The sequence below is a fragment of the Diabrotica virgifera genome, chromosome 1, assembly GCF_917563875.1.
Source record: "Diabrotica virgifera virgifera chromosome 1, PGI_DIABVI_V3a".
In the NCBI taxonomy this organism is placed as follows: domain Eukaryota; kingdom Metazoa; phylum Arthropoda; class Insecta; order Coleoptera; family Chrysomelidae; genus Diabrotica; species Diabrotica virgifera.
This window is the reverse complement of record NC_065443.1, coordinates 38,884,935-38,899,847: the sequence shown is the minus strand read 5'-3', so window position 1 is coordinate 38,899,847 and position 14,913 is coordinate 38,884,935. Positions and strand designations below refer to the sequence as shown.

Sequence of the window (14,913 nt, the reverse complement as noted above, 5' to 3'; positions counted from 1 at the left end):
CTTCTAGGATCAAAATTAAAAATGTTAGGGTTAAAAAATCAATATATTTTTTTGAAAAAAAAAAGGAGAAATCCAATTGGAAGCATAATAATGTAAGTTAGCGGTGTTTTTAGTCATTGGCCTTATTCATTCTTATTTATTTATGTATTATTAATAGATTCTAGATGTTTGACTTGCTTAAAATGATTAGTTTTTAAAAACAGGAGTTAAAAGCGAATAACGAATTTTTGTAGCTTGGTAAAAAATGCCATTTTCTTCAGAATATAAAGATTAGCATCAGAGATACGAAAAAATGTTTCAATATAAAATTTTAGGATATTCAATTCTCAAGAACCTGGTTTTAAAAAAAATTTTTCTACGGCAAAAATTGAGTGAATCGTAAATGAGTATACCTATCAAAACATTGATTTTTTCGATATAAAACTAACATTTTCGATGGCAATAAATCGAAAACTGTTAATTTTATCAAAAAAATGTATGGAACATTTTTTGCTTAGAATGAATGTTTTTATCAACTTTTGCGGTCAAAATATAATAAAAAATTTCCACCCCCGAGATGGGGTGACAACCACCCCCATGGTAAAAGCGTCTTTCCGCATCATATAGATTTTTATCCTTGGTCTATCTACTACTTATTTTCAAATTTTCAAGCAAATCTATCCATTCTGTAAAAATTGCGAGGTGAAAAGCTTCGGTTCCTGGCCTATATGTATAATTGTTATACAATTATTTTACATTTCAACATCTGAATTTTTATCTTTATTGTCAGTTATAAAAATAAATTGGATATTGTAGTTATTGAATATTATCTAGCAACAGCCAGTTTCGACTCTTATATGCGGAATTCTGAAATTATACAATATTGTATCATAAAATAACCTAATAACAATAAAACAAAGTAATCCCGTATATATTTTTAAAAACGATCAAAGGCACAAACGAACAAAAATAATCTAAAGACACAAATCCTTGCAAATTGTATAAGCCTCGGAGGTGTTACCAGAGAAGGTCCCTATTGTTTTCAGTCTGGTAGGATGTAGGATAGCATTTTTGGATGTTGTTTTATGTGCTATTAGATTGAAAACTTAGTTTTTTCATAGCAGTTGCCGCTAGGGCATCCCTGCCATTTCTTTTGTTGCGATCCGTAACTGCACGCCGGGGTTTGTCCTAGTTGGGCCAGAGAGAGCAGCATATGTGCCTCCTGATGAGAAACTAATAAGTTTAGAAACCGGTAGAGGTGCTTGCTGCACTCTCTGATTGAACTGGAATAATGATGCGGCTGTAGTTTCGTGTTGCAACGAAATTCAAAATGGTTATTCATTTTTGATTTACATGTTTACTCCGATTGGAGTACGAAAGGAACCATTCTCGTTGGAACTTTACCGTGCTGAGCAGATGGGAAGTGAATTATAAATTGTAAAATTCCCTCATCTTCCTTAGTCTCAGCATCCGTTATGGCTTGCAAATTGTAGAAGCCTCGGAGGTGTTACCAGAGAAGGTTCCTATTGTTTTCAGTCTGGTAGGATGTAGATGTAGAATAATATTTTTGGATGTTGTTTTATGTGCTATTAGATTGAAAACTTAGTTTTTTTAATATTTTTGTATGGTAGTAAAATGCTAATTAAACTGGTAAAGCAAATTGACGTGACGCAATTAGCATAAGTAATGCATTTCTGATAAGAAAATTGTATTTTATTTATTATCTACTATACTATACGTAAAAGGCTTACATATTGACTATATGGTTAAATTTTTAAAAAACAACAACTTCAATCTAATCGATTTCTTGAGACATACGAAAGCTCTTTCATGCCTTTTTCTGATATATTGGCCAAACTACCCTCTCCAATAAAAGATACAAGAACATGTTTTTACAATATGGCGTATTTTAATGTAGATTTGGTACAATATTGCCTTCAACAAAAATACTAGAGTTATTTGTCTACTTTACAATTACTCATAATAATAAATGTATCTGTCTAATGTCACCCACTACGAGTATTCACATAGGTCCAATATCTCCCATACTTCAGGGGAAATTGGACAAATGCATTATGTATATAACTAAAATGTAAATTAATTGTTCAAGCTGTGTCAATTGTTTTAAATCTTCTAGTGATGTATCAGTTGTAGTTGTAGTGAAGTAAGTCAGACTTTTCTGATAATTAAACCTATAAACTCACATAAACTAAAATGATTTCAAAAAAAATTATCCTGACCCTCCCCAAAGTCCCCACCCTTGGTAAAAATTTTGGTGTATTTAAAAATACACAAAAATAATAAAGATACAGTTAATCCTTGGATTAGTAAGTGTTGTAATGAAAATAAAATGAAGGTTAAAGCACCTTTAGATAAAATGATGATAATCCATATGATATCTAAAAATAACTTACAAAATACTGGAAGAAAATAATTGAGACTTTTCAAGAAAAATAAAATTGAGAATAACAGATAATGCTGATATTAGCAATTTCAAAAATAAAGTAGCATCTTGATAGAACTATCTAACAAACACAATAAACAGTGAAACCTTTGAAAGTTGGTTTTCAAAGACCTTGAACCAAATTCTGTGGTTGTTATAAACAATAAATCTTATTCACCATAGTCGACTATTGAACTATTGTAGTGTAGCAATTAAAAATTGCCTGGCAGAAAGCTGACATCATGAACTGGCTCTCTCAAAGAAATATATCATTCAATGACAACATGTTGAAAGTACAGTACTAATTATTAAATTTTGCAAGGAAACATACCTGAATGCAAGAAATATGTTGCAGAAGAAATCGCTCATGAAAAGAACATAATTGAAGGGTTTGGTGTAATAACCAGTCAAGAACCACTTTTGTTGAAATTAAGTTTATGACATTTCTTGCCTTCAAAAATACCTCTGCCCAGTTTGGAGCAAAAACCGTACACGTAGTGTGTAAGAAATTCAGTGTAGAACAACGTGAATGGTTATTGCACCAAAAATGTTAATAGCATAATCCTTAGGATCGATATGCACATTTTCCTCAAAACTAGGCAATGTGCATGTGGGCGATTGCACCAAGCCCTTCAATTGTGCCTCCTTCCTTATCATTGTGAGCTGAACCATATCGAACTTATATGAGTTCAAATAAAGAATCAAGTAGAAAAGGTAAACTTAACTTTTAAAATGTATGATGTGAAAGGTCTGCTAGTTACTACTATAGTAAACATCACGCCAGAATCATAGAAAAATTGCATAACACATGCTAGAAAAGAAGAAAGCAGAATGTGGAATCTAAACACTAGAGTGGATGTTTCATTGAACCTGTAATTATCAACGTGACTGATGGTGATTGCCTGCCAGTGCCATTAACTTGGAAGAAACAAAAAATAGTGATTGCAACAGTTTTTCATAATCCGAGTTTTCTTCAGACGATAGTTAATATTTTGATCTTTTGTGGGTCTTGAACTTGGTGGGTGGTGGTATCTAGATACTAAATAAACTTCACATATCTAAGAGGCTACAGTGCGCATCATCAAAACTGAAAACGCGTTCCAAGATTGCGGCTTTAATTTTGAATATTTTGTCGAGATATTTGGCACACATATTCGTAATATAGTAAAGAATGGCGGTACAGAGCCGAATTTGAGAAATATGTTAGTATATGGAAATTACTATTTAATTAAGTATAATATTTTAAAAAAAACGAGCCTGTACCGCCATTAAGAAGAACAAAAAAATACGCTTTCTTCAAATAATAGTTATTTATGTACCAAGTCAGTAAAGTTACTTTTTATCGAACGAGTCTGATAGTATGAGCAGAGCGAGTATAGCGAGCGAGGCGAATAACAGACGAGTTCGATAAAGAGTATTTACTGACATCTTGCATACAAAATTTTATCGCCAACAATTTGATATTGGTTTTAGCACTTACAATTTACAACTTAAATTTTTTTTTAAATTTTAGACCTAATAAAAATTTCATGACAGTGATGACAGATGACTTGCATGATGGCCCCTTTCGATTTTTAATCGATAGTTATCTTATCCATACGGAATAATTACTAAATCGGTAAAGTTTTGATTTATTTTATACAGGGCGAGTCATGAGGAACTGTACATACTCCTACGGACACGCGCCAACTCGTAACTTTTAATGACAAAAATTTTCAAATCAAAATGTACACCGGCCAATTCGTAACTTTTCTATTACCTGACCTGCCAACTCGAAACTTTCTTCAGGTGAATTCGAAACCATTGATTAAATCTAATACCTTAAATATAAACCGAATGTTTCTTGGTTTGCTTAAAAACATTATATTTGTATTATATGTACCTATAAAAAATAGCAAAAACTGAAATATCTTAATAAAATAATTGAAACAATGTGTTTCAAACACGTGATAAAAATATTATTTCCATTAAGTATAGCTCTACACGAGCTTGGTTTTTATCAAGTAATTGTAAATTCAATATTTAGATGTTTAGCAATGATAAATTATTTAAATCCATCTGATAATTTAAAAGCAAAGAGATTTTCCATATGTTTATGTCAAGTCTAAAAGATTATACCTTTATTTAGTTACGAATTCACCGGTAGTTGATTGGTTACCGAAAAATTACCTGAGGACCAGAGTTACCAATTGGCCTGTAATTAGTATGGGGGATTAAAATAGTTACGAATTCACCGGGACCCACTTCTACCTCGTATGGAGACCCCTTCTGCTCCCATTGTTTAATAATATACAGGGCGAGTTGTTAATTTTTACATAAATTTGTATTCGTCATAATTTTTGAACGGTAAGATCGATGTGTCTCTTATTTTGGTCAATTGGTTACACTATTACCACTCAATCAACTGATTTATTCAAACTAGAAAAAAATCAGGTCCGGTTTTAAAAAATTAGTTCGTTTTGATCTTAGAAAAAATTTCACCCTGTATACGGTTTTTAAAAACTCTAATAATAATTTTACAAATTAGACAAATAGGTAATTAAAATGGCCTATTTATATTTTCCCCATACGTTTGCTTAATTTTTTATAAAAAAACCAAATTTGACTATGAATTAAAAGTTTGATAAAGTGAACCATATATTTATAAAAATTAACTTTTATTACAAAAATTAATTTTTTTTAGTAAATTTTTTTTAACAAATATTTAATTTATAAGTTACCACCAAATCAACTGATTTATTCAAACTAGAAAAAGGGACGGATTTAAAAAATTAATTGGTTTTGGTCTTTCACCCTGTATATGGTTTTTGAAAACTCTAATAAGAATTTTACAAATTACACAAATAGGCAATTAAAATTGCATATTTATTTTTTTCCCCACACGATTACTTAATTTTTTGTAAAAAAATCAAATTTGACTATGAATTAAAGTTTGGTGAAATGAACCATAGATTTAAAAAAATATATTTTTTTTGCAAAATCTATTTTCTGTAACAAATATTTAATTTTTTATAATATAATATATATTTTTATAAATATTTAATTTTTAATTTTTATTATAATAAAACCCTTTTAGCTAATTTCCAGAATTTCAAAAGGAAGAGGTTGTTTTGAATACAGTACAACCTGCCATATCCGGACCTGTCATATCCGGACCTCCCCATATCCGGACGGTTCTGCGCCCTCCGGATCTACCGAAATCTACCGAGAAAGGCAGACCTGCTGTTGGACAACGCACTAAAAGAAGAACTAAAAGATGGCGAAATAATGTATTATACACACTATAAAACGTGTCTATCGACGAAAGTTATTGACGGCGTTGATTACTGGAATGTATGAATGAGAAAACGTTTCAGAGACTGTAAAAGAAGTAGTGGTCTTGATATCCGGATTTTTTCATATCCGGATCGGTCTGTCGCCACATTGATCCGGATATGGCAGGTTTTACTGTAATACTAAAACATCGGCCTGTATAGTATGTGTTTAGTGATTCATAGGTAGTGTCGTTTTATTGAATTCTCAGAGTTTTATTTCAAAAGGCAAAATACAGTAAATTAACGAAAAGAAAATACATATTATGTAGAACATTGAACATAATCGGATTTATTTGCATGTTTAAGTAAATTTAACAATATGTATGTGTGTACCACAATTATTGTATACATAGATACATAAAAGAACTTAAGAAACAAATAAAACAATAAAACAATTTTTTTTTGAGATTTATAGCAGATTTTCGAAATGAAATCCATCTTTGTCGGACCATCAACTGTCTAATAGACCTCCTGAGAGTTAAGGATTTCTAATAATGTTACAAGAATCATTAATTTTATCAATTACTTAGTTCTTGTCGCTTATTGATATTTTCTCGATAAACCATTTCTTTTAATCGACCCCATAGGGAATAGTCGACAGGGTTAAAATCAGGTGATCTAGGTGGTCATGCATGAGGCCCCCCGCGTCCTATCCACCTATTTCCATAAGTTACATGAAGATGTTGACGAACAGCAACTGAGAAATGTGGTGATGCCCCATCGTGCATAAAGTACATACATACCTCGGGCGGCTACATTGGCAAGTAGATTCGGCAAACTATTTTATAAAATATGATAATGCAAAAAAGTACAAACAGTGTAAGAAACACAAATAAATAATAACGATGGCGAACGAAAAGTCAAATTATGTACTCAAACAACGAAAATGTCAAATTATCATTTTTATACACATACATAGTATTAATACATGGTGAGAAGGTAGTGATGCAAAAAACGACGGGAAAATATTTCTTTTTGTTTTTATTTAATTTAGGTTTATTTGTTTATCTCCTTTTTGACAAACAAATATTATACAGGATGATGTTTTAGTATTATTCAAAACAACCTGTTCCTTTTAAAATTCTGGAAATTGGCTAAAAAGGTTGTATTATTTAAAACGTATAGCACGAGCAGTGGTAGTATTATTATTACTTATAAATTAAATATTTGTTAAAAAAAATAAATTTTTGTAATAAAAGTTAATTTTTTTAAATATATGGTTCACTTCACCAAACTTTTAATTTATAGTCAAATTTGATTTTTTTATAAAGAATTAAGTAATCGTGTGGGGAAAAAATAAATACACCATTTTAATTAACTATGTGTCTAATTTGTAAAATTCTTATTAGAGTTTTCAAAAACCGTATACAGGGTGAAATTTTTTCTAAGACCAAAACGAACAGTTTTTTAAAGCCGGACCTGATTTTTTTCTAGTTTGAATAAATCAGTTGATTGGGCGGTAACTTATAAATTAAATATTTGTTAAAGAAAATTAATTTTTGTAAAAAAAGTTAATTTTTTTAAATCTATGGCTCTTTTCACCAAACTTTTAATTCATAGTCAAATTTGATTTTTTTTATAAAAAATCAAGTAATTGTGTGGGGAAAAAATAAATATGCCATTTTAATTGCCTATTTGTCTAATTTGTAAAATTCTTATTAGAGTTTTCAAAAACCGTACACAGAGTGAAATTTTTTTCTAAGACCAAAACGAACTAATTTTTTAAAGCCGGACCTGATTTTTTCTAGTTTAAATAAATCAGTTGATTGGGTGGTAATAGTGTAACGATTGACCAAAATAAGAGACACATCGATCTTACTGTTCAAAAATTATGACGAATACCTGTAAAAATTAACAACTCGCCCTGTATATTAGTAAACAATGGGAGCAGACACTTTTTAATGGTCATTTGTTATTCCCCATAGAGGCTTGCATACGAGGTAGGAGTATGTACAGTTCCTCATGACTCACCCTGTATAAATATAATAATTACAAAATACTACAGAATTTCACTTTTTGACATAAATTTAAGTAACAATGTGGTAAATTTTGTACAATATTTTTAATAATTAAAGTAAATAAATTGTAAGTTAACTCAAATAAATAGGTAATCGATTACTGCCATCGACCACTTACATTCAATCTCGATTAATCGCGGCAGGTAAAGTAAAATTCTTCTTTCAGTACAATAAAGTGTTACTTTACTGCCGCCAATGAGAGAAAATGAGTACAACAATGAATGACTTTAGTGACGAGAAATCTAAGATATTATAACTAGTAACTGATTAGGCAACATAGAGAAATAGTCACTGTCATTTTGACAAACCTGCGTAAGATTTCTAAGTGTAATAGCACAATTCTCTTATCCGTTCTGTTATCTGTATCGATATCTGTTCAGTACAGTTACTGTACACTACTGTAGTGTATTATTTTAAGAATTCGTTAGTGTTGATTCATAGGGAACTAACTAGTGTTTATTTATAATTAATCTTATATATAAAAATCAATTTCTGTCCGTTACTCTCGCTAAAACTCGAGAATGGCCGGACTGATTTGGCTAATTTTGATGTTAAATTATTTGTGGAAGTTCAGGGAAGGTTTATAAGGTTTTACATAGTCATTTTAGTAGCCACCAAAATTTTTACATCTATATGTATGAAATTCTCTGTTCAGAGTGTTAGTTGCCATACTCCTCCGAAACGGTTTGACCGATTTTTATGAAATTCTACACCTACATTCGACAGGACTATAGGTTGTTATCTATTTTTCATACCCGTACGTCATAAGGGCCCATGACACCGTAACTTTACAAAAAAGTTTTTTTTAATTAAATTAATTGACATAAAAAGAAGAATGTATGTAATTTATTTAATTTAAAATACATTTTACTGCTGTTAGAAAACAGAAATAAAAGTTTATTGCACAAATAAACATTGATTTTTGTTTAAATTCAATGTTCAAACTTCCAAGAGGCAGATGGGAGGCAGCTTGAACATTGAATTTAAGTGAAAAGTAATGTTTATTTGTTCAATAAATATTTATTTCTGTTTTCTGACAGGAGTATAATGTATTTTGAATTAAATAAATTACATACATTCTTCTTTTTGTGTCAATTAATTTAATTAAAAAAATTATTTTTGGACACCCTGTATAATTAATCATGTTAATGTTTATATTACTGAATAATGAATTGAATAACCTGTCAAATGAGCTAGCACTCGACCCCTATTCCCATTTAAAAAAAATAGTCGATTACGTCATCACGCCCAAATGGATGACGTCACTAGTATGACATATATGTCAAAAAATCATAATTTAAAAATCGAATAACTTTTGTATTTTACATTTTTTTCTAATTCTGTAAATAAATCAGTTTACAGGGGGGTCAAAATATAGTGAATAACCCTGTACAATGGATAAAACTACAGATTACAAAAAAAATAACGAAGGCAAACGAGGACAGACTATGTGTTTGGGAAAGAAAAATTCCAAGGAAGATTTTTGGACCTGTGCTTGATGAAGCAGCAGGGCGATAGAGGATAAGAACTAACATAGAGCTGGAAGAACTATACCCAAACACTAACAAAGTAAAAGAAATGCAATCCAGAAGACTTCAATGGACAGAATACCTCAGAAAACATTCTGACAAAAGAAAAGCAAGGCTGGTAAGGGAAGAAGTCCCAACTGGAAGAAGACCACATAGATGCCCTCGACTTCAGTGAGGAGATAATATAGCAGGAGACCTTGCTGTGGGTGCTGGAGAATTGGATAAAGACTGTTCAAGACAGAGATGAAAGGAGGCATGTTGTAGAGTCAGCTAAAACCCATAAATAGTTGTAACGCTAGAGTAAGTAAGGGTAATTTGCTTATATTGGTATAGGCTAACAAGATCGATTCCTAAAAAATTTAAACTTTAGGAGTTAATTAGGCTTGTTATATTATCACATTACAGTAAAACCTCGATATAACGGACTTCGGCTATAACGGACAAAAAATCCAGTCAAATATCAAGATACATCGAATACCAATGGGGACCCGTAAACTCCAAACGCTACACTTACATACAAACTGTAGTTGTATGTTTTTGCCAAAAAATACAACATCGCTTATTCAACCCATGGATCAAGGAATAATTGTGGAAACTAATCGAATATCTCGCAGAAAGTAATGGTTGTACTGTATGATGAAGATAATGCAGAAGATATAAGAGGGCAGCGTGCCTTGCAAAAGAAAAATTTGTTTGATGGCCCAGATGCAGAAATAGGTTTAGAAGAGTTGAAAATTCCTCTCATTTCTGTAGGATAATACATAATAATGCCGGAGAAGAAGTAGGTAGCTGAGGGAAGATGTTTTACATCGGCTAAAAGTAGATGAAGGTGACCCTGGGTATAACACCATGACTGAAAGTGACATAGATGAAATTATGAACCTAAAAAATGAGAATGGAAGTGACGATAGCCAAGAGGACAAAACAACCCTGCGAAAAATAAAGTTATCAGAGGTAAAATCATATCTCGACAATTTAGTAACATTTATTGATTGGCATACATTGGTAGAATATTTAAATATATTTACCAACCAGTCCGTGCGTTTTGATTCAATTCAGTCTTCTTATAAAGCCTCTTTGATAACGGGTATACCTAGAAACACGTGTAAGAGGATGGTAAGAGACTCAAATTGAATCAAAGCAAAACCATCTATTTTTATTTACTGATTATTCGTCAGATACATACTCAATATATACTCAACTATATTATACAAAATTTCATAATTTTAGAGAGTTTTTAGAGAAAAATAGCAAACTTCAAAAGTGCAAACAAAACTTGATTCCTTTTTCAAAGTAGGATTACTGAAAGCAAGCGATATCGATATCAAACAAGTACCTTATGACGAATGTCCGAAGACAGTTAATAAGGAATTTTGTTTGTGTTTTGTATTTTTTTTTATTTAAATCTAAATATAGTGTACATACTCGTATTTTCAAAAAAAAGTTTCTTGATTTATTGTAACCCTATTTTTATATAACGGACTTTCGGTTTTAAAGGACACCCTGTCCCCCTAATTAGTCCATTATATGGACGGCGTTATGCATAACTCGACCAAGCGCCATTTCTTTAAAATCGAGATAACGGCAGATTCTGGTGACACATAGCTAAAACTATCTTGGAAAAAATCCCTGTTATTGTCACGTTAATGGTTATTAAGAAAAACAAAATTAAACCAAGCGACATTCTGTCTATTAAGGGTTTTTAGTTTTGCACAACAAGACTATATCCATAACGGCCATTCTTAGTTTCGCAATAGTAGACTAATCGCTGACTAAGCGTCTTTGGTCTGGTTATGCTAAACTAAGCGTTTGGCCAGAATAACATTTTTGTACCCCTTAATGTACATATTAATTTTGAAGTTTCGGTCAAAAAATGATCGAATTTTTTTGAAGTGAAAATGTTGTGTTTTTGTATAATTAAATTGAAAAATACAAATAATCTATATAAAATCTCTATACATAAGGCATAAAATAGTTCGAAGAATAAAAAAACACGATTCACTTCAGACTGCTTCAAATACCCTAAGCTTTGTATAAAAACAAAATACTGAAAATTCTACAAAATTCAATTCATATCAATTGTCAATGGTTGGGACCGCAAGTTATTAAAAAATAAATCTCATTTTACAACGTCTTAACACTGTCTGAGCAATAGAAAAAGGTATCTATGTACCACTGTTTAGTACACTAACGCTTCGAATAACAACAGATTTTTAACATTTCGACCAAATTCAATTTATGCATTCTCAATGGTCCCTACTGCAAGTTAATAGATAAATAAATAGTGTACAATGACAACACAGTCTTGGCAATAAAAAAGTCTGTGCTGCAATTTATACCATTGGATGCAAAACCAGTGTATAACTCCTTGTTTAGTAATAATAATGTGGAAGATGACATTGAAGGATTTAATGGTGAACTTGATTTTCCAATAGATGACCAATCAAGTTAACAAACTAACACATTGTACATTTTTCTTGGTTTTTTTTATGTAATGATTCTTTCTAATGTGTAGATTAAATTTTTTTTTATTTAAAATTGTTTTCTTTAGTTTTCCCTGTTTAAAAACTGTATACTCGAATTTTTTATTGATATAATTTTAACTCTATTGGAATTAACGCTATTGAATGGTAAAATAAATTTAGAGCAATAAAATGCAAAAAATATATTTAATGATAATTTAATTGATTATGTTGTAGCAATACACTTTTAACATATAAATTTAAAAAATACTAGTTTATTCATTTAGTGATTACAAGAGGCATATCGCAATATTTTGTTTTGCATTAATAGACCAAATGACATAAATGGTAGTTGGTCTAGTAATGTATAACAGCTAAACTTCCTAAAATATATTTAAAGCATAAGTAGACCAAGCGACATTTTATTTTTGAAGTTATACTTCTTTACGGGCGTAATGACGGTGAAATTTTATATGGGAAAACCTAGCGACCGGGCGCATGCGCATTATAACTTTGTTCTGATTGGATGTTCAAATGACATGACAAAAATTATCCAATATGGCAGCTGTGGCACAGCTGTGGGACTGCGTTTGGTTATAATGTATGCTTGTTGCGTTTTAAAATTTGTAGGAAGAGAAACAACAAACAAAAAGTTAGTTAATGGTTATACTGCCTTTTTAAATAGTTTTCATATTATATTTTTGGACTTATTTACATAGAAGAGATGATTGTTTCATGCCAATGTGAAAGCTCATCAAACTGTGCCTAGTATGAGTGCCGCAGATCTTGCTTATTCAAAGCTAAAGAATCTTTCACTGGTAAGTGTTTTATAAATAGTTGATCAAATTTTGTTATGATATTTGAACATAGCCACTTTGCACGACGCAAGTGATTGCGAAATTTATTAGTCGTTATACGGGCTCCGATACCTACCTTGAACCTACCAAAATACATAAGTAGTATGTAATACTTTTATTTACATAATTTATATTTATATTTACATAATATATTGTCTTCTTACTCTATGTTTTGTTGTATTTTTTCAATTCTAAATCATTTCTATTCAAAATCAAAATAATTTAATTTACATAAGTTAAAAATGTCAAAAGGTTAATCTGTTTAGTTAGACGATCTTCGCACATAATGACAAGCTGTCTCTGTGGCGCAGTTTTAATGCGAGAGAATCCCAATACAACGCAAATACCAGCCGCGTGGTAAGTTGGTTCGAATCCCAATAGAAACTTTTATTTTTTTATTTTTTTTTTATACATTTTATGATTGTAAGTATATTTATTATATAATTTTATTTTCAGAACATACGTATTTAGTTAAAAATTTTTCCGACAATTAATGTTCAGAAATCATTTGTGGCATTTTTAGTGTGTTTGTGTGTGTTTTATTTTTTTAATATTTTAATTTTTGGCACTGTTTTAATAAAAATGTTTGAGAAGTAGTAAGTATAAATTAATTTAATATTTAAATAAAATATAAATAAAAAGTATATTAATTTAGTTTATAATCATATTATAATCATATAATAGAAGTATAACTTCTTACGTGCGTACAAAGTACACACACATTCTTTTTTTTTCTAGAATATGGTAGGTGCGATTATATTGAAACTTTGCAACCAAAAAGAGTTATAGGTGATCGTTCTTCTGTTAAAATTTTGTGCAATTATGTTAATAAATGCATTTTTAAGAAACGAAAAACTTTGAAGCCATTTATCTCAAAACTATGTTTTGGCGCTTGGTCGAGTTATGCATAACTCCATCCATATCGAGGTTTTACTGTATTTAAAAATTTGTAAGTTCCATATGTTGCTGTATAACATTTCTCCCACACAGGAGTTGTCGGATATTTGAATGGGTGATTGGAAAAAGGATAACATTCCAAAATATGGCGAACTACAGTAAGATACAAATATTCATAGAATGGCTATCTAACTTAGCTAAGTGAGATAGCCATTGTATAAATATTTGCATCTTCTATGCTGAGCGCAAAAACGATAAAATCAAACAGTTTTATTTTTCATTTTGTAAAAATATGGTTGTCAGGAATGTTAACCTTTTTCTAATCACCCATTCAATTGTATTTGATAATGAATATGGCACACCAGCATATTGGTGATAAAATTTCTTTCTGCAGGGTGTAAATATTGATTTATACAATTAGGAGGTCTCAACAAATAAGGATAAATACAAAGGGTATTTAAGCATAGAATAAGTATTTTTACATCTTCTGTAGATAGGTTTATAGACAATATTTGATTTATGACTTTCAATGATGCATCATAATAAAGGATAAGAACTTACCCAGACCTCGGTGTAACCTAAGTAATGTCCTGGACCCAGAAACGTATTTTTTTTTGTTTAGTAAGTCATTGTCCTTTTCATAAATTATCATGCATTTCGCACTGATGAAATTCTCTTGGGATTCTTCAATGAACTTTCTCAAAATATCAATTTTTGCTTGTAAATCTTTACTAACAAATCCAAACATCCTCCCCATTAAGGTAAAAAATCTGGAATTTTTTATTTTTTTTGTGATAAAGATTTAGTAAACAAAAGATACTTACTTGTTAAGTTCATCATAACTATCTAAATATTCCTGTAAGCGAACATCGTCGTCATCTAGTAAAGATGCTTCAAAATTATCTTTGACTATTTTAATATCAAATTGTTCACTATTTTGAGCCATTTTAATTGATATTTTTTTCTAAAATATTATTGTACTTTTTAACTCTATGACAACAGCTGCTTTTCTGCCTGCCTGCGTTGACTTAGTGACGTCTTGACGTTTTCAGTTTTCACCTAATTCTAAATCCTGACCCACTACTGCTTTGTGCCGTGTAATTTCGGTTGCCTATATGAAGTTGAGTCGGCGAAATGGGCATATAAATAATAAAGTTTTGCTGCATTCTGCATTAATCACTTTAAACATTCACATTGTAAATTATAGGGCTTTTCATCGATTGTCATTTGTTTCGAGCTTCTGTCATGTGTCACATAATATTAATATATCTACGACATACGTCTTTGATTTGTATCATTGGTATTACCTTAGACAAGGAAAGAGAGTATTACCAGGGACAAGGAAAGAGAGTATTACAAGGAGAGAGAGGTATTACCTCTTTTTCCTTGTCTAAGGGTATTACCAATAACGTAT

General features: G+C 30.6%; 1 protein-coding gene across 1 annotated transcript in view; it reads right to left on the bottom strand.

Moving 5' to 3' along the window:
* Positions 1–14,553, bottom strand: part of LOC114335995 (ceramide-1-phosphate transfer protein) — a 33,552-nt gene extending 18,999 nt beyond the window's left edge. Inside the window, exons 1-2 of the mRNA XM_028286297.2 lie at positions 14,324–14,553; positions 14,061–14,269 (exon numbers count right to left, since the gene is read on the bottom strand). Coding sequence (XP_028142098.1) covers positions 14,061–14,269; positions 14,324–14,445 — 331 coding nt within the window. The 5' untranslated portion in view covers positions 14,446–14,553. The remainder of the gene's footprint in view (positions 1–14,060; positions 14,270–14,323) is intronic.
* Between the last annotated feature and the right edge of the window lie 360 nt (positions 14,554–14,913).